Below are 26,976 nucleotides of genomic sequence, written 5' to 3'. Positions count from 1 at the left end.
AGAGAGAGAAAGAAAGATCTTGAAGGTCCAGAATCTGCAAGGCCAAGCATTGGAGTCAGTCAGAAAGGTATTTGCTGTTTAAAGGGCATCTGTCAGCATATCTGTACCTATGACACTGGCTGACCTGTTACATGTGCACTTGGCAGCTGAAGACATCTATGTTGGTCCCATGTTCATATGTGTCCGCATAGCTAAGAAAAATCATGTTTTAATACACTGCGTGCAGAATTATTAGGCAAATGAGTATTTTGACCACATCATCCTCTTTATGCATGTTGTCTTACTCTAAGCTGTATAGGCTCGAAAGCCTACTACCAATTAAGCATATTAGGTGATGTGCATCTCTGTAATGAGAAGGGGTGTGGTCTAATGACATCAACACCCTATATTAGGTGTGCATAATTATTAGGCAACTTCCTTTCCTTTGGCAAAATGGGTCAAAAGAAGGACTTGACAGGCTCAGAAAAGTCAAAAATAGTGAGATATCTTGCAGAGGGATGCAGCACTCTTAAAATTGCAAAGCTTCTGAAGCGTGATCATCGAACAATCAAGCGTTTCATTCAAAATAGTCAACAGGGTCGCAAGAAGCGTGTGGAAAAACTAAGGCGCAAAATAACTGCCCATGAACTGAGAAAAGTCAAGCGTGCAGCTGCCAAGATGCCACTTGCCACCAGTTTGGCCATATTTCAGAGCTGCAACATCACAGGAGTGCCCAAAAGCACAAGGTGTGCAATACTCAGAGACATGGCCAAGGTAAGAAAGGCTGAAAGACGACTGTAACGGACCGTTTCAGCAGACAAGGGGTTAAAATCCGTTTAGGCGATAAGCCCCTTTCTGAGAGACAGGCACAGCTACTGCAGGATACACCAAACTCCCGAACTGGATACAAAGTAGCACTCCAAACTGGAACCTCACGAATAGCTGCTAGCAGACGAACAGGAATCAGCTTACACTTCTGGCAATCGGTCTTCTAACAGCATACAGTGAATCCCCCCAATAACGAGACAAGGCTCCGTGTTGAGGGTCAAGCAGTGGTCTGGCTGTACTTCACGTACAGCCTCTTTTATTCATAAACCACAAACATAGTACTGCCCACAGGGGTTTGAAATACAACCAATCAGTAATTTACAACACATACAATGTAACTACAGCAACCAATCGTTCACGCCCCCAGAGGACAAGAATGAAGACTGTGACATAGGACAGATACAACATATCCCCACAATGCATCATGGTCTCCTCCTCTCTGTCCCGGAGACAACCTGAGGAGAAATCCAATTATCTCTGAGGACAAAGGGAGATCGCCAATACACATGTGAGGACAACAGAACAGACATCACCATTTAAACACACAATGGGACAATGGCACAATAGAAACACACCCAGCATTTTCCTCCCAAGCTGACAAGTTACACTTATTATAAATTGTTACAACTTTGTGAGTTTACATTGGCCATACATATATCTAACATCAATTTAAACAGTATAACTTTGGGACAAACCTATCCAAAATTCACTTGAATAGGTTCAGGGGTTTAAAAGTTAGTATATGGCCCATAATCCAGGGGCCTAGAGGCCAGCAGCCAGTCCTCTCCAAAACCCAGTGGCGAGGTTGGTTTCGCCACACATCTCCCCCCCCAGGGAAGACTAACCAGATACCTGACCTCACGCCGGTCAAAACCTGAGTTAGTCTGGCAGCCCACCCACAACCCAATACTGGACCTGTTGAATTTAGTAGCCTGTGTCTGTCCAGTGAGTCCACCAAGGTTATGTTGGAAACTGGTACTCCCGGTCTCTGTGTTGCTCCCTGGCTTGGAGTGGAGGTTGCTTTGTGGGCAGGGATCAGCGGTACTCTGCCCTGGTGCCAGCGCTACCACGGAAGAAGCCTGGTTGGAGCCTGGTTGTTGGAGGGGGAGACCGACTGTCTCTACCCCCTGTGCTGTAAGTGCAGAGACCACGGTCCCATCTGCACTGTTGTGGGGCTTACTGTCTCCCCCTGGTGCGTTAAGCTGCCGCTGGGGAGAGGGGGTAACAAGCTCCTCTCCCATACATACTTCCAGCCGCTGGGGAGGGCGACCGACCGTCTCCGCTCCCAATACAGTGTCCTGTTGCTGGGGAAAGGAGACTGGGCTCTCTATTCCCTGCTGGACACTCTGCCGCTGGGGAACAGGACCGACTGTCTCTGCCCCCTGTAACTCCACCTGCCGCTGGGGAATGGAGACTGGGCTCCCAATTCCCAAAAAATCATGCTGCTGCTGGGGGGCAGGAACAACTACCTCTGCCCCCTGTAACTCAGCCTGCCGCTGAGGAGGGAGGACGCTGCTCTCCTCTCCCTGCATTTCACACTGCCTTCCCGGCATATCACTCTGCTGCTGGGGGGCAGGAACAACTACCTCTGCCCCCTGTAACTCAGCCTGCCGCTGAGGAGGGAGGACGCTGCTCTCCTCTCCCTGCATTTCACACTGCCTTCCCGGCATATCACTCTGCTGCTGGGGGGCAGGAACAACTACCTCTGCCCCTTGTAACTCAGCCTGCCGCTGGGGAGGGAGGACGCTGCTCTCCTCTCCCTGCACTTCACACTGCCGCTGGGGAATGGAGACTGGGTTTGTCACCTTACTGTCCTGCTGAGCCTTCTCACTGGCGTGGAACAGCTGCTGGTAGCCCTGTTCCAGCTCCATCTCCCAGGTCACCAGGTGGACCAGGTCCTGCTCAATCTCATGAGTGTCGTCCCAGTCATACCTGCTCTCCCTCCATTCCAAGAGATCATGGAACCGGGCTTGTGTAGGGCTCCCAAACTCCAGCTCTGAAAAAGTCTCCCATAACAAGCCAGGACCATCAAACTCCTCTCCCTCCGGCTTGTCATGCTCAGCTGTCCTGGGTAGGTACTGTGCCCCATACCACCAGAGCGCCTGGTAGGCATCTTCCAGCCACAGCTCCCGCCATGCTAGGAGTTCCAATTCCTTTACCCATTCCTCCCGGGGCTGCTCTCCCAGGAAGGGCATCCGCAGGGCTACTCGCTTCTGCAACCGCTGGTCTTTCGTGGGGAGTCTCTCGTCCTGCATATACTCCACAATACCCAGTACCTGGTACCAGATGCCTTTGCGGACTGCATCTCGGTCATCCATGACACCCTCATCGTACTCCACTGCTGTTTCCATTCTGGTGCTGTCAGGGTCGCTGTACTGGGACATGCGTTGCCCTCAAATTGTAATTCCAGGGAATGATGTTTCTTTGTAGCTGTCCTTCTGGGCTGTGGGAACGATCCCGCTGCTTGCCACCAATGTAACGGACCGTTTCAGCAGACAAGGGGTTAAAATCCGTTTAGGCGATATGCCCCTTTCTGAGAGACAGGCACAGCTACTGCAGAACACCAAACGACCGAACTGGATACAAAATAGCACTCCAAACTGGAACCTCACGAATAGCTGCTAGCAGACGAACAGGAATCAGCTTACACTCCTGGCAATCAATCTCTAGCAGCATACAGCGGATCCCCCCAATAACGAGACAAGGCTCCGTGTTGAGGGTCAAGCAGTGGTCTGGCTGTACTTCACGTACAGCCTCTTTTATTCATAAACCACAAACATAGTACTGCCCACAGGGGTTTGAAATACAACCAATCAGTAATTTACAACACATACAATGTAACTACAGCAACCAATCGTTCACGCCCCCAGAGGACCAGAATGAAGACTGTGACATAGGACAGATACAACATATCCCCACAATGCATCATGGTCTCCTCCTCTCTGTCCCGGAGACAACCTGAGGAGCAATCCAATTATCTCTGAGGACAAAGGGAGATCGCCAATACACATGTGAGGACAACAGAACAGACATCACCATTTAAACACACAATGGGACAATGGCACAATAGAAACACACCCAGCATTTTCCTCCCAAGCTGACAAGTTACACTTATTATAAATTGTTACAACTTTGTGAGTTTACATTGGCCATACATATATCTAACATCAATTTAAACAGTATAACTTTGGGACAAACCTATCCAAAATTCACTTGAATAGGTTCAGGGGTTTAAAAGTTAGTATATGGCCCATAATCCAGGGGCAAGAGGCCAGCAGCCAGTCCTCTCCAAAACCCAGTGGCGAGGTTGGTTTCGCCACAACGACCACCACTGAACAAGACACACAAGCTGAAACGTCAAGACTGGGCCAAGAAATATCTCAAGACTGATTTTTCTAAGGTTTTATTGACTGATGAAATGAGAGTGAGTCTTGATGGGCCAGATGGATGGGCCCGTGGCTGGATTGGTAAAGGGCAGAGAGCTCCAGTCCAACTCAGACGCTAGCAAGGTGGAGGTGGAGTACTGGTTTGGGCTGGTATCATCAAAGATGAGCTTGTGGTGCCTTTTCGGGTTGAGGATGGAGTCAAGCTCAACTCCCAGTCCTACTGCCAGTTTCTGGAAGACACCTTCTTCAAGCAGTGGTACAGGAAGAAGTCTGCATCCTTCAAGAAAAACATGATTTTCATGCAGGACAATGCTCCATCACACGCGTCCAAGTACTCCACAGCGTGGCTGGCAAGAAAGGGTATAAAAGAAGAAAATCTAATGACATGGCCTCCTTGTTCACCTGATCTGAACCCCATTGAGAACCTGTGGTCCATCATCAAATGTGAGATTTACAAGGAGGGAAAACAGTACACCTCTCTGAACAGTGTCTGGGAGGCTGTGGTTGCTGCTGCATGCAATGTTGATGGTGAACAGATCAAAACACTGACAGAATCCATGGATGGCAGGCTTTTGAGTGTCCTTGCAAAGAAAGGTGGCTATATTGGTCACTGATTTGTTTTTGTTTTGTTTTTGAATGTCAGAAATGTATATTTGTGAATGTTGAGATGTTATATTGGTTTCACTGGTAAAAAGAAATAATTGAAATGGGTATATATTTGTTTTTTGTTAAGTTGCCTAATAATTATGCACAGTAATAGTCACCTGCACACAGATATCCCCCTAAAATAGCTAAAACTAAAAACAAACTAAAAACTACTTCCAAAAATATTCAGCTTTGATATTAATGAGTTTTTTGGGTTCATTGAGAACATGGTTGTTGTTCAATAATAAAATTAATCCTCAAAAATACAACTTGCCTAATAATTCTGCACTCCCTGTATATGTAAAGGAGCCTCTAGGAGCAATGGGGGCGTTGTCGTTACATCTAGAGGCTCTGCTCTCTCTGCAACTGCAGTGTAAACATGATCAGGCCCTGCCCTGTCAATCAAAGTGGAGAGGGCGCAACAATTGCAGAGACAGCATTGCCTCTAGGTGTAATTGCAACTCCCCCGTTGCTCCTAGAGGCTTATTTGCATATGTTAAAAATTAATTTGTCTCCACAATGCGGTGACATATGAATGTGGGACCAACACAGGGTGGGATCAACACACGTTTTATGTCTCTGTTTGACGTATATGTTACAAAAAAAAGATACCAAAACGCAGAACACCAGGTTCCTGTATCCCGCATAGTCCAGTAACAAAAGTATACATTTTTTTAATAATGGAACCCTATGGTGAACGGATGCCACTGTATGGCATCAGTTCGACATATATGTTTTTTGTATAAGTTAAAAGGATGGGAAAAACATGATGTGAACCCACCTACATTCGCCTTCAGCTGCCAAGCACTCATGTAACAGGTCAGCCAGTTTCGTAGCTACAAATCTGCTGACAGATGCCCTTTAAGGCTAAGTCCTCATGCACACGAACGTATTTTCTTTCTGTGTCCGTTCCATTTTTTTGGCGGACCGTATTCATTTCAATGGGTCCACAAAAAAAACGGAAGTTACTCTGTGTGCATTCCGTTTCCGTAGGTCTGCATTTCCGTTCCACAAAAAAATAGAACATGTCCTATTATTGTATTACGGACAAGGATAGGACTGTTCTATTAGGTGCCAGCTGTTCCATTCCGCAAAATACGGAATGCACACGGACGTCATCTGTATTTTTTGTGGATCCGTTTTTTGCGGACCGCAAAATACACGCGGTCATCTGCATGAGGCCTAATAGAGACTTTGCTGCTGTGAGAGGGACTTTGCTTATACACCCTTCCACATGGTTTGGCCCACCGTATCTTAATCCTTTACCTCTCAGCTGGAACTTACAGACAAGTTTGAAAGTCTTAGGCCCCTTTCACACGGGCGAGTATTCCGCACGGAAGCGATGCGTGAGGTGAACGCATTGCACCAGTACTGAATACCGACCCATTCATTTCTATGGGGCTGTTCACATGAGCCGTGATTTTCACGCATCACTTATGCGTTGCGTGAAAATCGCAGCATACTCTATATTCTGCGTTTTTCACGCACGCAGGCCCCATAGAAGTGAATGTGGTTGCGTGAAAATCGCAAGCATCCGCAAGTAAGTGCGGATGCGGTGCGATTTTCACGCACGGTTGCTAGGAGACGATCGGGATGGAGACCCGATCATTATTATTTTCCCTTATAACATGGTTATAAGGGAAAATAATAGCATTCTGAATACAGAATGCATAGTAAAATAGCGCTGGAAGGGTTAAAAAAATAATAATAATAATAATTTAACTCACCTTAGTCCACTTGATCGCGATGACCGACATCTCCTTCTGTCTCCTTTACTGAACAGGACCTGTGGTGAGCATTCATTATAGGTCAAGAACCTGTGTTGACGTCACTCCGGTCATCACATGATCCATCACATGATCTTTTACCATGGTGATGGATCATGTGATGACCGGAGTGACGTCACCAAAGGTCCTTGACCTGTAATGAATGCTCACCACAGGTCCTGTTCAGTAAAGGAGACAGAAGGAGATGCCGGGCATCGCGATCAAGTGGACTAAGGTGAGTTAAATTATTTTATTTATTTATTTTAACCCCTCCAGCGCTATTTTACTAAGCATTCTGTATTCAGAATGCTATTGTTTTCCCTTATAACTATGTTAAAAGGGGAAATAATACAATCTACAGAACACCTAACCCAAGCCCGAACTTCTGTGAAGTAGTTCGGGTTTGGGTACCAAACATGCGCGATTTTTCTCACGCGAGTGCAAAACGCATTACAATGTTTTGCACTCGCGCTGAAAAATCGCAGGTGTTCCCGTAACGCACCCGCACATTTTCCCGCAACGCCCGTGTGAACCCAGCCTTAGAGTCTGCAGAGAGAAAGAGACTTTGGAAAGATAGAGAGGAATACTATAACCCCCATCCTTATTATATCTATTCATTGGACTGTGCATTTGTGAATTGTTTGGAACTGTGTTTTGAAACCGTTGGTTGCACTACTACTCCCATTCTGCACTTTATTAAAGAAAGACTTCTTTATTTTCTACCAGCAACATACATTGGCCACAGCACCCACATCTCCGGCCTTGCACATGCACCAAACCACCAACACCAAGGGCACCTTAACTACCATCAGGCAGGTGCCCCAACATCAGGGATGACCCAAGGGAAGATAGGGTGATTTCTCCTGGCACTGCCTGGCCCTTGGAGGCATGGGTGTGAAGATTACCACTGTGAACTCCCATCCTCTTCTCCGCTCTTCCAGGGCTTACGGCAACAGTTTCTTGTATTTTTTTATGCTTTTTTCAACTTGCAGCTTGCTCTGGGTGTGACATTTTTACACAGGTTTCCTACAGATTTCTCTATTGGTTAAAAAAAACTTGTATAAAACGTATCAATTTTATAGCATTTTTGGCAAGCCAAGAAGCAGCAAGAAAGGGTATTTAGGGTTAACAGAAATCTCTTGGCTTGTCAGCACTAGCTGACTTGCATTGTTCTATTACATTACCGAACCGGAACAATGAAAATGAGGGAAGATCCAGATCCGTCAGATGACAGACAGTAACGACACCAGGCAGCAGGGGTCGACTGGGAACGCAAAGTGGCCCTGTAAGAAATGTAAAAGTGGCTCCATGTTGAAGGTCAGTCCAAACTGACAGAAGGTGGGGCAACACAAGTAGATAGGGCCAACACATGTAGGCAGAGAGCACAGAAGTAAGCGGGGACAGCAATACCTTAGTGCAGGGATGGGCAAACTGCGGCTCTCCAGCTGTTGTAAAACTACAACTCCCAATATGCCCAGTCTGCCTACAGCTATCAGCCTACAGCAGGGCATGATGGGATTTGTAGTTTTACAACAGCTGGAGAGCCGCAGTTTGCGCATCCATGCCTTAGTGCAAAACAAAATACCCAAAGCAGAATCAAATACCACAGCACAGAAAAAAATACTGCCACCTCCGCTACAGTATGAAACGGTATCATTGTCCTGAGGACAGCGACAGAGCGACAGCAATACAATTGAATTTAGGAAGGCGACTGCTGGCCAGATGCATAAGTGCCTGATGCTCCTACATTAATGAATGCTGAGAGCATTAGATCTTTGTGTTCCTGGCTGGTGTCCACGAGGAGGCCTTGGGTGGCCCCCTGGGCATTGGCCCACCGGAAAATTTCCCTGTAGGGTCTATGGCCAGTCCGGCCCTGCCAGACAGACTCCATTGACTATAATGGGGTCTGGGCTTTTTTAGTGGAAGCTGTGATGAAGTCTCCAACGGAGATGTGAGCATACCTTAATAGTTATTACCATTAATACATTCAAAATCCATTCCCAAGGAGGTCATCCCACAAGTTTAAAATTATTTTTGTACTCACTTATCTGGTTATCTGGAGGAACTTCTTCCCTTTCCTGCATCTCCCAAGAAGCTTTGTAATTCACTCTTGTTAACCCCTTCCTCCCCGCATGGTGAAATGTGTAGGAGAACTGAGTTTCTCTGCTGTCATGCAGGGTCATTATCAGACATAATAGTGTGAGGTTCTTGGACTGACAACTGAGAGTTTTGTCCACTCACATGTGACCATTTGCTGGCTGCAGCAATACCATCACTAGGGATGATGACATGTCACTGATCTGGCCAGCAACTGTTCGCCAAGGTCACATGTCCTAGTTGAAAGATGGGTTTCGTCACAGTCAACACAGACACCAACAGTCAAACATGGTGATCGTAGCTTGATTGTGTGGGATGTTTTTCTACTGGGCCTAGGTGACTTGTCATGAATTCTGCTCTCTACCAGAAAATCTTGAGGGACAATTTCCTGTCATCTGTCTGTGATATGAATCTCAAGTGAAACTGCAGTATGCAGGAAGACCATGACCTGGGGAAATGAACAAATCCACCCCGAATGGCTAAAAAGTATGTATGTTTGTCCACTCCGTCAGAGTTGCTAAACTTTTTGGCTCATAGGTTGACCATATGGACAAATAAGACAACCACTTTAACTCTTACATCCCTAGCTCCAGTATTGCTGCATACCCTTCATGTAAATGCATCCATCCTAAGGACTGCATGCTTAAACCTCCTCCTAATCTGACCCAGATGGACACACAACAACCATATTTCTTGGCAAATAATTTTTTGGCACTTGGCTACTTTTACTACACACAGGAACGTTTGGGTGAACCTGATCAATTGTGGCACCTTATGCACAAAGGCATGTCCTGGCCCTCTCACAAACTAGGGACCAGCAGTGCTTGTGCACCGCCAGTGGTTTGCCCAGGGTAACCCCTGGTCAACCCTGACCAATCTTCGTGATTGCATGAGTGCATTTGGGTGACCTAGACCAACCAAGCCCCATATAGCATAAGCATGTCTCCACCCAAACCAGAGAGCCATGACACCCAGCAACGCTCAAAACACATATAGAAGAAATTTATTGGCTTATTTGCTCATAGCAACCAATCAGATTCCACCTTCCATTTTCTAAAGGAGGTCTGAAAAATGAAAGGTGGAATCTGATTGGTTGCTATGGGCAACTAACCCATAGACCCTAGATAAATCTACCTCAAAGTATACAGTACACTAACTTACAACAAACCTGTTATAAGGTGGACTTCCAGGTCTTCTATACCTTAAGCCTCATGCAGACATCAATGTTTCACGGACGTGTGATGTACGTGTTCTCCACGGACAGCACACGTCCCTATTCATTTTAATGTGTGTATTCACACATGACTGTTTTAGCACGGTCCGTGGGTCCGTTTTATTTTACCCCGGATGCATGCTCTATTTTGTCTGTGTTCACGGATCCATCACGCCCATTATAGTCTATGGGTCCGTGAAAACCACGGATGCCATCTGTGTTGCATCCGTGTTTCACGGATCATTAACAAGAGATTCTTTGAAAATTATTTTTCAGCTGTTGAGTGTTAGTGAAACACGGATGCAACACGGACAGCAAAAAACGGACCCAAGGACCCAACATGGATCTGTCACGGGAGAAAACACGGATTGAACACGGTCCGTGTTATCACTGATCCAAAACTGAAATGGACGTCTGCATGAGGCATTAGGCTAGGGCTACACAGTGACATTTGTCGCAGCAATGTCGCACAATATTTTTTGTAATGATAGTCAATGGTGTCGCACTGCAACATGACAATTGCATCCAAGTTGGTTTTTTGTGCAACTGTTGTTTTGCAGTCACAGCAAGTCACATGTTGCAGTGCGACTCCATTGAGAATCATTACTCGCACGAGTTATTGTCACGTGACAAATGTCGTTGTGTAGCTGTACCCTTACAATTGTAGAAATTAGACTGCAGGGTATGCAACATTAACAATCAGCAGCCCATCAAATATTAGACTACTGGTTGGATCTGTGGTAAATTGACCAGTGTATGGCCATTGCCATAGGGAACTCGGACACCCTCCATTCATTTCTATGGGAGTGTTGAAAATAGCCAAGCTGCACGCTCAGTTATTTTCAGAAGTCCCTTAGAAATGAATAGGAAGCACACTGCGCAAGCGCGGCCCCCACTCCATTCACACCTATGGGGTTGATGGAAATAGCCAGCCAGTGCTCAGCTATTTTTGGCACTCCCACACAGGGCCGGTGCAAGGATTTTTGCCGCCCTAGGCAAGATAAAAATTGCTGCCCCCTTTATCAGATGATCTGCCCATATCATGACATCACATATGTTCCACCCCTTTCTCAGCATTTAAATTAAAAGAGAGTTATATGTTGCAATAAAGCCCCCTATTAACAATGGTGGAGAATAACTACCATAACTTAAGCCATAGCTAAAGAAACAAGCCTGGGGTGAAAAACAATAGGGCCCCTCCCCCCCATGACACTTGATGACTTTTACAGAAGAAACTGTATATTGTGGGGCACAGTGTATGCTATATATGTATAACAAACATATTTCACATGAAAACTTACAGTTACTTGGCTTGACCCTTGGGGATCTCGGACACCACTTCCACACTTTGGCCGGGGGCTCGGCGGAGCTGATGTGTTTTATCCTAATGAGAAAGATTTCATAATAAGGATTTGGAGAATGGGCAGAGGGATAGCAGAGCAGGGAGAGGCTGGTGCTGCTACTAGGGGGTCATACCATGGGTGAGTAATAAAGCCCACCATAATGCCCCCCCAGTAGTAATAATTCTCCTTATAATGTGACCCCCTTGTAATGCCCCCAGTTGAGCTAATGTCCCCATAGTGTCCCCATAATGTGCCAGTATAAAATACCCCTATATAGTGCCCCCAGTAAATGCCCCCATAGTGCTCCTCTCCCCCCTCCTAGTGCCCCCCATAATGTACCAGTATAAAATGCCCCATATATAGTGCCCGAGTAGATGCCCTCAGTGTCCCCCATAATTTGTAAGTATAAAATACCCCTTCTCAGTGCCCCCGTAGATGACCCCATAGTACTCCTCTCCCACCTTCCCCATAGTACCCACCATAATGTGGGTACAAAAATGCCCCTATACAGAGCCCCCATATAAAATAGCCGTTCTTTGTGGCCTCAGTAGATGCCCCTATAGTGCCACCAATAATGTGCCAGTAATAAGTGCCCCCATAGATGTCCCCCAATAATGTGCCAGAAAAATGTGCCCTCATAGATGCCCCCCAATCATGTGCCAGTAACAAGAGCCCCCCCCCATATCATGTGCCAGTAGCCAGAGCCCCCCCTATATCATGTGCCAGTAGCCAGAGCCCCCCCGATCATGGGCCAGTAGCCTGAGCCCCCCATCAACATGTGCCAGTAGCCTGAGCCCCCCCATCAACATGTGCCAGTAGCCATAGGGCCCCCCTATCATGTGCCAGTAGCCATATGGCCCCCCTATCATGTGCCAGTAGCCATAGGGCCCCCCCTATCATGTGCCAGTAGCCAAAAGGCCCCCCTATCCCTATCATGTCCCAGTAGCCATAGGCCCCCCTATCATGTGCCAGTAGCCATAGGGCCCCCCTATCATGTGCCAGTAGCCATAAGGCCCCCCCTATCATGTGCCAGTAGCCATAGGGCCCCCCCTATCATGTGCCAGTAGCCATAGGGCCCCCTATCCCTATCATGTCCCAGTAGCCATAGGCCCCCCGATCATGTGCCAGTAGCCAGAGCCCCCCCATCATGTGCCAGCCCAGTAGCCACCAGTATTGACCACAAAAAAAACAAAACACTTATACTTATGTAATGACTGGCGTCATGCAAAGGGAGAGAAATGGGAAGTTCCTGTCCAAGGGAGAGGGAAAGATGGTGACCCCTGACTCACCTTGCGGCTGGCACCTGACTGCCCTGACGTCCCTAGACGGGTTCCTCACCTGTACGCCGATCACGTGCCTAAACCCTGGCTTTCCCTAAGATGAGCCCTATGTAGTGAACGGGGCGGTGGGATCACTAGTCCGCACCACTGTCACTAAGAGGGAAACACCAGGGAGAGGAGGGAGAGGACAGACAAAACAGACAAACACATACACCCAGGTGGGCGACCACAACAGGTCCAACAGGGATCCGGAGGGTAGCGTTCTGGACCAACTACCAGAGAACGCAGCAACACAGCTCCAGTGGGTCAGTATAGAAGTCCAGGCAGGAAGCTCTATATCTGGCAACCAGAGAAGTGGGAGATGGGAATATAAGGAGGTTGGGATTGCTGGACAAGAAACAGCTGAGGAGGAGAAGCTACGGATCCCTAAGTGAGCCAAAAAGGATTGCAAGGCAAACCCAGAAAGCTACCATTAATAAACAGCACTGTCTTTAGACATAGAGCGCGCAGCCACCCGCTGCAACTTCCTGACCCCGGGTATAACGGAGTCAGGCGTGGCTCTTGACACCCTCGTGACAACTTACCTCCATGTCAGCGATGCGATGCAGGCCTCTTCCGGCCTGTGTCCCGCGCTGTACGGCTCAGGGCTCTGGCCTAGTGCCTGCAGCCTATCAGAGGAAGGGGAAGGGACACACCTCTCCCACCCCTGCTCTGCTGCACAGCCATCTGTATCGCTGTCCTGAGGACGGCGATACAGATGACTGGAGATGCGCGCTTCCACAATGGAAGCGCTCATCTCCGTGTGACACGTGTCCTGCCTATAGTTAGTTGCGGGCCGGCGCGGGGGGGCCCATAAGGACTCTATGCAAGCGCTGGCCCTGCTTACTAGAGCGGTGGCGCAGCATGAGGGGCGCCGCCGGCCACTTAACCAACGTTTTTTGTTTTTTTTAACCACACGGTTCCGGCGCCCCCTGCTAAATTGCACCCTAGGCGGCTGCCTCAGTCGCCTTACAGGTGGCGCCCTGCTCCCACAGAAATTAATGGAGGGCGTCAGTGCCTACGCGGTGCGTTCTCCTTCAATTAGCGGCAGGGGCGTAGCTGTAGGGGAAGCAGGGGACCCTCAAGAGTATTATACAATGACATTATGTACAGTGACACTGTAGGAAACGGACAGAGCGGATGCCGGGCATTGTCTGAGAGCACAATCTAGACCAGTGATGGCGAACCTATGGCACGGGTGCCAGAGGCGTCACTTAGAGCTCTCTCTGTGGGCACCTGCACCCTGGAAAAAGTCTATGGTGTACCAATATACTCTGGACTTTACCAGGCATTCATCAGCGCTGGGCACACTATGAACAGCACGGACAGCACATTGAATGTAGCCAGGTCATTATACTTAAATGATAAAGTACATGGAAAATATACTATACTGGACTGGAGTATTCCGGTTACATTGCCGTGTTGGCACTTTGCGATAAATAAGTGGGTTTTGGGCTGCAGTTTGGGCACCCGGTCTCTAACAGGTTCGCCATCACTGATCTAGACTAACAAGTTAAAAAATTTGCTGTGGGGTCCACTCAGTTGTAGTTACACTGCTTTGCAGGCTTCTTTCTAGAGATAGGTGCGGGTCCTAGATGTGGGACCCGCACCTATCTGACATTGGTGGCATCTCCTAGCGATATGCCACCAATGTTTGAGATGACACAACCCCTTTAAGGAATTTGGCATTTATAGAAGGGAAGGGAAGCTGTTCTGGACCCTCATCTATAGCCAGAGTAGAAATTATGGAGAACCCAACCCAGGAAGGAATTAAAGGGGTTTTCCAAGATTTCAAAAGTGATGACCTATCAATATCTGATCGGTTGGGGTCTGAGCCCACTGATCAGCTGTTCTGCAGTAGCTCCAGCACCGGAAAACCACAACTCTGCCCATTATGTAGTGGAAGACGTTGTTTGCAGGGCCGGACTGGGACAAAATATAGGCCCGGGCATTTTTGACTGAGCAGCCCAATCACATGACCCCCAACAGGCCCCACCCCCTTGCAGTCTAGGGGCGGAGCCAAAACCGGAAGCACAATTGAGAGGCAGGGCCAGCCACCAGTAAGATAGGAAGGCTTCAGCCAACACACAAGCTTCTTTGGGGGTCCCCAGGTGACATTAGGGGTCTTAGTACGATCCGGCCACCTAATCCGGCAGAAAATGCAAGGAATCGACTGGACACAAACCACAGCGTGCAGCAGTTTATGTCCCGCTGATTCTCTGCATTTTTCCCAGATTGTGGCCGGATCTCTGCCGTACCCCATTATAGTTACTGGGGCTGGCGGGCATTCTGTCTGCATCCAGCAGTGCCGGATCCAGTGAATTCTCAGCTGGAACAGCCGGCAGGATCACTAACGCAGATGTGAAGGTAGCCTCATACAGCACCACATACCTCTTATATCCAGTGACGTCTCCTCTGATGTAGATGTTCTCTTCCTTCATCTTCTCCATTCAGACCAGACCGCCATGATGATTTCTTTCAGCCATCTCACGTCTCTGCAGAGTTTGACAGACATATTCGTTTCCTACTTTTCCATCATCCTCCAATTAACATCCCATCATCCACCCCCAATATTGAGAAGCTGTTCTCCCCAAAACTATACTGCAAAAAGAACTGTGCTAAGCTGATGCTGTGCCAGGGTGCCCCCACAGTAATAGTGCTCCCAAAGTCCCAACAATAGTAATTATTTCTTTGCCAGAGTGCATTTAGTAGTAATAGTGCTCCTACAGTGCCCCCAACAGTAATTGTGTCCCACAAGTAATAATGCTCCCATAGTCCCCCAGTTGTAATAAAGCCCACCATAATGCCCCGATAGTAATAATTCTCTTTATAATGTGTGACAGTAGAACCCCCCCTTATAATGTGCACCAGTACAAAAAATGCCCCGTTGTGTGGCAGTAAAAAAAGAAATACCTCCTCTTAGTGCCCCCAGTAGAGCCAATGTCCCCAGAGTGCCCTCATATGTTCCAATGACCCGTACTGTGTGCCACTACAAAAAACACTTAGTGCCACCAGTTGAGCTTAGGTGCCCATAGTGACCTTATAATTTGTGCCAGTATAAAATACTCCTATATAGTCCCCCCAGAAGATGCCCCCATAGTGCTCCTTCCCCGTATCCATAGTGCCCTCCATAATGTGGCACTATAAAATGCCCCTATAGACTGCCCCACATAGATGCCTCCATAATGCTCCTTTCCTCCCTTCCCCATAGTGGCATCAAAATGGGTGCCAGTATTAAATGCCCCTATATAATGCCCTCATAGTGCTCTTGTCCCCCACTTCTCCATAGTGCCCACCTATAATGCGTGCCAGTATATAGGGCCCCCAGTAGATGCACCCATAGTGCTCCTTCCCCTCTTCTCCATAGTGCACCCCCATAATGTGCCAGTATATAGGGCCCCCATAGTGCTTACCCTCTTCTCCATAGTGCCCCCGTATTGTGCCAGTATATAGGCCCTCATATTGTGCCAGTATATATGGCTCCATAGTGTCCCCCCCATATTGTGCCAGTATATAGGGCCCCATAGTGCCCCCCATATTGTGCCAGTATATAGGGCCCCATAGTGCTTCCCCTCTTCTCCATAGTGCCCCCCCCCATGTTGTGCCAGTATATAGGGCCCTATAGCGCTTCCCCTCTTCTCCATAGTGCCCGCCCCCATGTTGTGCCAGTATATAGGGCCCCATAGTTCTTCCCCTCTTCTACATAGTGTCCCCCCCATATTGTGCCAGTATATAGGGCCCCATAGTGCCCCCCCATATTGTGCCAGTATATATGGCCCCATAGTGCTTCCCCTCTTCTCCATAGTGCCGACCCCCCCATATTGTGCCAGTATATAGGGCCCCCACTCCCCTTCTTGCCACAGTATAGTATAAAATTAAATAATCAAAACAATAAACTCATATACTTACCCCCATGCTGCTGTCAGCGATGCGATGCAGGCCTCTTCCGGCCTGTGTCCCGCGCTGTACGGCTCGCGCAATGACGTCATTGCTCCGTCTGCACCGGCCTCTGATAGGCTACAGGCCTAGTGCCTGTAGCCTATCAGAGGAATGGGCAAGGGAGACGCCTCTCCCCTGCTCCATTCATCTGTATCGCTGTCCTGAGGACGGCGATACAGATGAATATGGAGATGAGCGCTTCCACAATGGAAGCGCTCATCTTCACTCCTGCCCGGCTGCTGCCACATTAATAAAAAATAAAAAAAAACTCAGCAGGCGGCCCGGCTGATCGTGTTCGGCCCGGCCCACCCGGCAAATGCCTGGTCTGCCCTATGGCCAGTCCGGCCCTGATCTCTGTAGTTCTGTCGCCAGAGCTACTGCACAACAGCTGATTGGGGTTGGGGTGCGGGACCCCTGACAATCAGATGTTCATAGCTTATCTCCTTGCTAAATCGCTGACCACCCCTTTAAAGGGGCTTTCCAAGATTTTTTTTAAGTGATGACCGACCTATTCCCTGGATAGGTCATCAGTATCTGACCAACTATTTGAGAAGGCACTGGTGCTCACAGTAGCGCCTCGGCCTTCTCCGTGAGCTGCTCCTGGCCTACACGAACATGTCGTCACTGGCCTAGAAAAAGCTGTGAGAAGGCCGCAGCATTACTGCGAGCGCCGATGCCTTTTCACACGGAGCTGATTCCGGGTGTTGGACCCCCACCAAACAGATACTGATGACCTATCCAGAGGATTGATCATCAGTTAAAAAAAAAAGTCTATGAAAACGCCTTTAATTACATGGACAGCCCATTAATTTCAGTTGGAACTGTGTATACTCCAGTTCTCCTGTGGTGGCGCTGCAGATTGCATAGCTAATCAGTGTGATCAGCCCATAGGAATACTAAAAACAACTCCTAGTGTGGACATTCTGGTACTTGCAGTTCCGCAGTCTGTGCAATAGCGCAGATAACCAGTATAAGAGTAATATAGGAATAGCAAAGTCATTCTGGAACTTGTAGCTCCACAGAAGCCAATATAAGAGTAACAGAAGACTTAGCAGTGTCATTCTGGAACTTGTAGTCCCATAGAAACCCTTTCATGGCTGGAGACCTAATGCAGACCTTCAGTGGCTGCCCAGATCTGTACAGGAAAGCAGTTTTAGTAATGCAGCCTGCAGATGACACCTCATCAGTCCACACCTCCAGCCTGCAGCTTGTCTGAGCAGTGAGGAGGCATCCAGTTACATGTGCCCAGCTGTATGTACGTGGCAGTCTCCAGCAGTGGGTGTGATCACAAGGAGGGGGCTGCTAACTTTTCTGCACTACCCCCAAAGTTAGAAAGTTCTTTTTAGGACTGGAGTCCCAGCCCCATTGACTCCTCATTGGTCTAGACCTACAAGGAAGCTGCGTTAAGTGACTTTGCTCAGCGCTCATCAGCCTCAGTTGCCACCAGTTCACACTGACACCATGGCTAGTGCCAGGCACCGGAATAAAAACGCCGCTCCAGAGAGCAACTCGCAGGCTGCAGCTGGCAATGACGTGGCAAAGAAGACCCCCAAAGCCAACAAAGGCTCATCGCCCTCATCCTCCTCCTCATCGAGGAGACCTGGGGTCTTCAGCAAGCTCCTGAGCTGCCTCTTCTATGCGGTTGTGATAGCAGTGGCTGCTTGCACTGGCTGGCTGGTGTATACCCTCCTGGAGGAAGTCTCATTGATGAGCAGCAAGCTGAGCCACTTATCAGACCAGAAGGGAGAACTGGCAGAGACTGTCTACACCCTTCAGAAGCAGGTAAGTGGCTACATCTGTCCACTGCACAATTCCATTCATTACTGATCAGTTTGTGGGTCACCCAGCTGTCCCAGAGTCCTGATAGGCCAGGCCACCTAGGTATGTAGTCCTGCAGGTTTCCCATGGAACTTGCTATAGTAGTCTTTACCCAGAAACCTATAATTAAGAACCAGCTTTTCTTGTCTGTATATATTGCCAACATATACTGCAGAGAAGGAAGACCTATGAGACGAGGAGCAGTTGCCCATAGCGACCAATTAGTCTCAGGGGCACGCTGACCGGTTGCTATGGGCAACTTCACCAGTGTTGGTAAATCTTCCCCGTCGTTGCAGTTGGGCGTGAATTCCCACCTGTAAACCATCTCCATGGTGTTTGTTGAACAGACTGCGACCCAGTGCACTGTAGGTATTGGCCTAGGGTCAGATGAAATTAATGGGGCCCTTTGACGAGTACAGCACCTGATGTACTAGGTCAACCTTTGCATACCAGTTAGGCCTTATGCAATTTGTGGAACGGAACGGGCGGCCCATTGTAGAAATGCCTATTCTTGTCCGCAAACCGGACAAGAATAGGACATGTTATTTTTATTTTTTTGCGGGGCCACGGAACGGAGCAACGGATGAGGACAGCACACGGAGGGAGTGCTGTCCGCATCTTTGGGTCCGCACCCGAGCCGCAAAAACTGCGGCTCGGATGCGGACCAGAACTATGGTCGTGTGCATGAGGCCTAATAGTATTGGTATCTTAGGGCCCAGGTGTGCCCTGTAGGCATCCTCTACACCCCATGATAGCTACAACATTGGATCATGTACATGTGAGTACCCACAACGTCCGCATCACTGATGGCACAGTGCCAAGGCGGATGGGTGACTTGCTCGTAGTTTCTGTCGCCGCTTTCTTGGCCTATACACCAGCCTCCACATTGTAATATCCATTTCACAATGCAAATGCAACATATAGGGTTGGTATATAGGTAGTGGGGGAGGGGGAGGACATCACTACTCTGGTGATGGTCCCATGTACCCATAACTCTGCTTGGTGTGTAGTTTAGGTACCCTTTGGGTATGTTCACACAACAGATTTTTGGCCCGGGTTTCAGCCGAATCTGCCCTAAAACCGCCTCCCATTCAATGGGGGGGGGCCACGCCACAGTTCATTTTTTGAACGTGCAGTTTTCCAGGCCGTTCCAAGAACGTACATGTCCATCCTTGGCTTGGTTACCGCGTGGACACCTCAGAAAGTTGTAGCGGGATCCTCTGCTCATGGTTTACCTCCATTCAGAATCAGAACCGTGCCAGAAACCAGCTCGGTCAAAATCTGTGGTGTAAACACACGCTTTTGGTAATTTGGGTTCCTCCTACATGAACGTTTCTGGTAACTTGTATTCTCTGAGATGGTTTCCAGCAGATGTAGGTTCCAGAGGTGTTAGACCATGTTCAGCATATAATGGTAGACCTGAGTAAATAAACTGAACAAATAATAGTGTCTCCAGTAGCTGTAATACACTAACGTTACACCGCTATGCCATCTCTGGTGGGGGTGGATGACCCTCGTTTTGTATATTTGCCACCACTTCATTCATGGTTGTGCTGTGTTTGCATTTAACCTTTTAGCTGTAACTTTTTTTTTTCCCCCCAGATTTATTTTTGGGTCCTACGTAAATAAGTGGTGGACGGTAGGATGTGTACAGTATTTATGTACATGCACATATGCCTGGAATGAATGAATGGCGGAACTCCCCATAGCAGATGGCCATGTCCTTTACTAGAGGACACACGCAAGTTCTCTGGGTTGACTATATCCTTATGTACATTGGTGTTCCTGGTATTATCTCAAACTTGCTAGGGTGTAGTCTATTACTTTGTGTAATTAGACTCTTTATGGTCCAGATGACATCCTGCACCATTCACCAGGACGAGTCCAGTAGAGCATAAGCTATTGCAGGCTCTGTATGAGCTGCTTATGGACTGAAGGGACATTGTCAATTTAATATGTGGTAGGCAGTGCTAATAATTTGTATTCGTAGACAGTTGTTTTATGTATTTTGTATGGGACCCTAATAGGTCACCCATGACCTATTGGGTCTCCATCGGACACTCCATCGGACACCGCATTGTTTCACTGATGCAGCCATATACATTTTAGTCCAAAGTTACTATTACAGTCGTTCCAACTGGTCATACAGCTTCACCAGTGATATTTCTGGGAAAGCAAATTGGGTCGACTTCTTTCCAGACTATGGCTGTGTCTCATCAATCGCCAAAAAGATTAAGTTGCACCCAACAAGCGTTCATAATGGTGGACATCATTCATTTTCGTCATGTTCAATCTAATGCAGTCGGGGAGATTTATCAAACTGGTATAAAGGACAACTGGCTTAGTTGCCCATAGCAACCAATCTGATTTCACCATTAATTTTTCAAGAGGACCTAGAAAAATGAAAGGCGGGCCCTAAGGACTCAAGTTCCCCAACTTCAGTCCTCAGGGCCCACCTACCGGTCATAATTTGAGAATATCCCACAGAATGAATACCTGTGGTAGGTACTGATGCATTGACCTTAATTAGATCACCTGCTCAATAGTGAGGAAATCCTGAAAACATGACCGGCAGGTGGACCCTGAGGACTGGAGTTGAGGAACACTGGTCTAATGTACTTAAAGCGGTTGTCTCACTTCAGCAAATGGTATTTATTATGTAGAGAAAATTAATACAAGACACTTACTAATGTATTATTATCCATATTGCTTCCTTTGCTGGCTGGATTTATTTTTCTATCACTTTATACACTGCTCATTTCCATGGTTACGACCACTCTGCAATCCAGGAGCAGTGGCCGTGCTTGCATACTATAGGTAGAACTGCCGTCCGGGACCATGCATATGCAGAAGCTCTTATCTGCACTGCAGCGGTGGCCTATGCACACTCCCACAGTCACGGCCACCACCGCTGCTGGATAGTGTGCAAGCACGGCCACCACCGCTGCTGGATAGTGTGCAAGCACGGCCACCACCCCTGCTGGATAGTGTGCAAGCACGGCCACCACCCCTGCTGGATAGTGTGCAAGCACGGCCACCACCCCTGCTGGATAGTGTGCAAGCACAGCCACCCCCCCTGCTGGATAGTGTGCAAGCACGGCCACCACCCCTGCTGGATAGTGTGCAAGAACCAACACTGCCTTACCATGGGTAGCATGAATTATTGACAGGCTCCCACATTACAAAAAAACATGGTGGAAACTTACTATTTCTGGGCATTTGTAAGCAGATTTGTACTTATGAAATTGTCTGACCTGTTACACGTGCACTTGGCAGCTGAAGGCATCTGTGTTGGTTCCATGTTCATATGTGCCTGCATTGCTGACAAAAAGTATGTATATGCAAATGAGCCTCTAGGAGCAACGGGGGCATTGCCATTACACCGAGAGACTCTGCTCTCTCTACAACTGCTGCACCCTCTGCACTTTGACAGGGCCAGGCAGGAGTGATCACGTCTACACTGCCTGGCCCTGTCAAAGTGCAGAGAGAGAAGAGCCTCTATGTGTAATGGCTATACCCTTGTTGCCCCTAGAGGCTCATTTGCATATATTAAAACTTAATTTTTTTCAGTAATGCGGACACTTATGAACATAGGACCAACACAGATGCCTTCAGCTGCCAAGCGCACATGTAACAGGTCAGCCAGTGTCATAGGTACAAATCTGCTGACAGCTGCCCTTTAGTCTTAAAGGGGTTCTGCACTTTATTTAAACTGATGATCTAGCCTCTGGATAGATCATCAGCATCTGATCGGCGGGGATCCGACATCCTAAGCTCTGTTCACTTTAATGAAGCTTAGCCCCGCCCAGGCAAGTTGATACTAGTCGTGACGTCACTGGGCCGGCGGTAAACAGTGAGAAGGCCGCGGCGCTGCTGGAGCGCCGCTGCCTTCTCAAACAGCTGATCGGCGGGGGCCCCGGGTGTCGAACCCACGCCGATCAGATGCTGATGATCTATCCAGAGGATGGATCATCAGTTTAAACAAAGTGCAGAATCCCTTTTAAATTTAGACCACTTAAAACTTAACCAGGCAGGTAGAAGATGTGCCAAATTTCTTACAATGGCACATTGCAATACTTTTCAGACACTTTCCTCTTGCCTGTGCCAACTCTTGCTTTTCATACTTTAGACCAAAAAAATGGTAACGCCATTGATTAGCCTACAGCGATGACATGCATGCAGATGCCTTGTCATACTTCCGGTCCAGTGAAGACTGGGTAGGTCATCAGTATCTGATCGGTGGGGTTCCGACACCCAGGACCCCTGCTGATCAGCTGTTTAAGAAGGCAGTGGCGCTCATAGTAGCACCGCGGCCCTTTCTAGTCTAGGATACGTGATGTCAAATTCATCAGTTACATGGCCTAGGCACAGCTCAGCCCTATTGAAGTGAATGGGACTGAGCTGTAAAACCAAGCACAGCCGCTATCAAATGGACGGTGCTGTGCTTTTGGAGCACGGAGAAGGCCCCGGCGTTACTGCGAGCTGCCCTTTAGTCTTAAAGGGGTTTCTCAAACAGCTGATTGTTGTGGGTCCCAGGTGTAGGACTTCCACAGATCAGATACTGATGACCTATCCAGAGAATAGGTCATCAGTAGTAAAGTCTCTGAAAACCTTTTTAAGACTTTTCCAGTCACTTAAAGGGAACCTGTCATCTTCAATTTAGCTATTAAACTTATCCTTTCTAAATCTTTATTGTGTTTCCCCAGTCATATAAATCACAATTAGAATTAAATCTGCTGCCGATTTACCTAACAAATAATCTTTTCTTCACTTCCCGGCATCTATGCAAATGTGCATAAAAGAGTCATATCTTACGTCTCTCAGCTGAGAATAGTCATATCTTCCCGGAGTCGAGCTCCTCAGCTCCGCCTCAGAAACGCCCTATATCGATGTAATCTCGCGCATGCGCATTATTCTTAACATTGAAAACGAGGTTGCGTTGGGATTGGAACGCAACCACGTGAGCTACGTAGTGCCCTGCGTAATGCTCCATCCGCAATTCCTTCTGCAGATAAGATTAGTTGAGGAAGTGGCTCCTTATTCTTATAAGTAAGTTTGCCCTATCTCATAGCGATTTACCCGTGGTCCTAAAACCCAGTAATGTGTCCGCATGACTTTCCTTTATTTCCCTGAATCTGCTGGGCAAGGGCAGTTGCGCATGCGCGTGATTTCGAGCGAAGATGCAGAATATTGGCTGTCAATCAAAGTCTAGGGGGAGGGAAATGGGCGCTGACGGTGTGAGGGGAAGGAATTTATTATGCTAATGAGCATAGCGGCGGGAAAACATGGTGACAGGTTCCCTTTAATAAAACTAATGATAGTGTCTAAACGCATAATAAATTTGGAGTACTTTTTTGGGGTTCCTCAGGTAGGCCATAACTACTCTTGCAGCATGGGCATGATCTTCCTCTGTTTTGGAGATGCTCTCACCCAGCTATCTGGCCATTATCAAAGTTGCTTGAATTGTTATCCGTGGCCAAGTTTCCTGCTTCTGAAACATGAACTTTAAGAACTGACCGTCCAAATGACAGATGCCATTGTCACGAGATAATCAACATTTCACCAGTTGGGTGGTTTTAATTTTATAGCTGATCGATGTATGTCTGTATAGAATATGATTACGGGTTCAGGCTGGTTCCTGCTAATCCTAGGATGTTTTCATTGACCGAGAGAGCATCCTAATTGGAGGCGAGCAAGTCAGAAAACCTGTGACATCTTTCATGGTCCTGCCAATTACAATGCTGGGTTGTCATTACATGCCAAGAATGCTGTTTTTCTAGTAGCTAATGCTCCAGGCGGTTCAGCTTGGCTACTTCCTTTCGAAGCCAACATAGCACATTTGCAACCCTGACATGCACTGAAGCGTCTTCTCATTAGTCTATATAGGCAGAAAGAAAACTTCATCTATGTGGATTTCGTGGGAGCGTTTTCAGATGTTCCTTTTTAATTTTACAGTTTTTCTTGGTTGGAATCAATATCAAAATAAAAATTGGCTAATTCACGAAATACGTCAGTAACACTGATGGTTCGGTCTACAAAATGGTACTACTAAATGATAAATACTGTATATTGTAAAATGATCTGTTACATAATGGATATTTCCATAGGGCCCTGTCTGCCATAGATGGGATTTTTATTTTATTTTTTTAAGATCTTGGCATCCCAAACAGTGATGTGTACCTAACATTGAGGCTGACCAAACGACTGTAACAGTCAGTAATAGTTAAAATGATCCTCCTTTAAGATTATTGACATTCTCTAACTTTAATTTCAGGTCGATTTACTTGAAAAAGCAGTTGGAAGAGTAGAATTTATCTCTAAAGACATTCAAGAAAAGCAGCAAAGACATGACACTTCTATCAAGAATTGTGAAAAGGAACTGGATGTTGTTGGTGTCATCCTTAAGAAGCTGCAGAAAGATCTATCGACTGTTATCCAAGATGTAAAAGATCAAGGTGATCGGGATCTTGACCTCTTTGACCAAACCATGCGGGAAAAATTTACAGAATTAAATAACTCCATTAATGAAGATCTCGCTGAACTTACTGAGGTACAGAAGTCAAGCCAGGAAGAGATTAACAATGTGAAGGCCGAAATTGCTTCTTTAGGAGACTTAAACGCCATCACTGACGATTTGAAGTCCTTGAGAGAGCTCACTTCTGAATTAAAATCCTCATTTAAATCTAAGGAAGAGTCTATTGACTGGTTAATGAACAATGCCTTAAATATGGATTCTGTTACTGCCAACAGTAATCAAATTGAGATTCTCAAAAATGAACAGGATAACTTAAAGAGAGATGTAGAAGAACATAAGGTGGCAGTGAAGAACATGAGAGAAAAGATTGTGACAAATGAAGATTCCAGCCTGAAAGGAGAACTCGAGAGAGTCCTCAAGGAATTTGACCAAATTGCCTCTTCTGTCAAAGAGATGGAAGGTAATTATATCTCCGCTAACAATGATTTACTTAAAGAAATTGACACAAACAGAGATAGTATGGAGTTGAGATTAAAGCCTCTGGAAAGTATAATGAACGATGAAGCATCTTCTCTCGGATCTTTGAAGGCCAGTTTTGAGGAATACAGTAGAAGAATTAATGCTGTAGAAGAAGCCATCACTGGATTGAAGCACCTTTCTTCTTCTGATGGTCAGGGAAGCCCTGAAGTATCTGAAACACTGTTGACACTGAAAGAAGCTCAACAAGCATTATCCAAAGAAGTAGATGAGCTGAGATCTTCAATGACAGCCCTACCAAACTCTGCTTCTGACTTTGAAAAATTGCAAGTGGAGGTGACTAGCGTCTTAGAAGGTCACAAGCTGAAGGTTGATGAGTTAAAAGATGACTATGAGAAACTGAAGAGTAGTGTTGGTTCTTCCGAGCAGGCTTCTGGCATTGATGGTTTGAGTTCCTCAATTAAAAAACTGGAGTCTGATTTACAGATGATGAGGGGGGCTGTGGACAGTTTGGTAGCCTATTCTGTGAAAACTGAAATCCATGAAAATGATTTGAGATCTGTGAAAGAGACCCTTGAAGACCTTAAAGAAAGTACTGATAAACTGTTAGTTAAATATGAACAAATCCAAGAGAGTGTATAACTGAGCCAAATCTGAGCAGACCAATGTAGGGAAGTTTAGTTCTAAATATTTTCTCATTAAAGTGTTTTTGTTTTGTTTTTTTCAGTATTTTTTTTATTTCTTTATTTCATGAGAAACGTATTTATAATATCTTTTCCATATTTATTTATCGATAATGCATTGCGTGAAAGTGGACCTGTCCGCTCTTCTAACATGTTTCAGTAAGTTATTGTATTCATGATGAAATAATAATTCTGGAGCCTCTTTTCTTAAAGAGCATCTGTCTGCAGACTTGTACCTATGAAACTGACCTGTTACATGTGCACTTGGCAGCTAAAGGCATCTGTGTTGGTCCCATGTTCATATGTGCCCGCATTGCTGAGAAAATGATGTTTTAATATATGCAAATGAGCCTCTAGGAGCAATGAGGGCGTTGCCGTTACACCTTGTGGCTCTGCTCTCTCTGCACTTTGACTGGACCAGGCAGTAAAAACGTCATAATGCCTGGCCCTGTAAAAGTGAAGAGGGTGCAGCATTTGCAGAGAGGAACCTCTAGGTGTAACAGCAACGCCCCCGTTGCTCCTAGAGGCTCATTTACATATATTAAAACTTTATTTTTCTCAGCAATGCGGGCACATATGAACATGGGACCAACACAGATGTCTTCAGCTACCAAGTGCACATATCAAAGTGTCATAGGTACAAATCTGCTGACAGAAGTCCTTTTAAACAGTCTGTGATGTGCTGTCCCTCCATTAATCTTCCTAGAAATGGATATTAACAGCTAGGTGTTACCATTCCCCTTATTACTAGGGCGTGTCCCTATATACTTGACAATATCCAAACTGACCATGTCAGTTTGTAGGGACTCATCTTATTGATAAGGGGAACTTTAATGCCAAGTTGTCAATTTATTCTTACATTTACAGAAGTAATAACACAATGGAAAGTTCTAAGAAATGCTTCTTCAGATTTATCATTTCATGGGGAATATTAATACTAAAATTAATTTCAAGAGAGCTGATAGATGCACTTTAATACTACACCTGCACATGGGTGTCTACACCATT

The 26,976-nt window shown here is 46.8% G+C and overlaps 1 protein-coding gene across 1 annotated transcript; it reads left to right on the top strand.

The window, feature by feature from the left end:
* Positions 1 to 17,832: 17,832 nt before the first annotated feature.
* Positions 17,833 to 26,014, top strand: CKAP4 (cytoskeleton associated protein 4). The gene is made up of 2 exons (XM_040439641.1): positions 17,833 to 18,297; positions 24,608 to 26,014. The coding sequence occupies exons 1-2, from the start codon at positions 17,977 to 17,979 to the stop codon at positions 25,925 to 25,927; spliced, it is 1,641 nt and encodes a 546-aa protein (XP_040295575.1). The 5' UTR covers positions 17,833 to 17,976; the 3' UTR covers positions 25,928 to 26,014.
* Positions 26,015 to 26,976: the final 962 nt, after the last annotated feature.

Source organism: Bufo bufo, chromosome 1 (genome assembly GCF_905171765.1).
Source record: "Bufo bufo chromosome 1, aBufBuf1.1, whole genome shotgun sequence".
Classification (NCBI taxonomy): Eukaryota; Metazoa; Chordata; class Amphibia; order Anura; family Bufonidae; genus Bufo; species Bufo bufo.
Note: the sequence above shows the minus strand (reverse complement) of the source record. Positions and strands in the feature narration are given on the sequence as shown.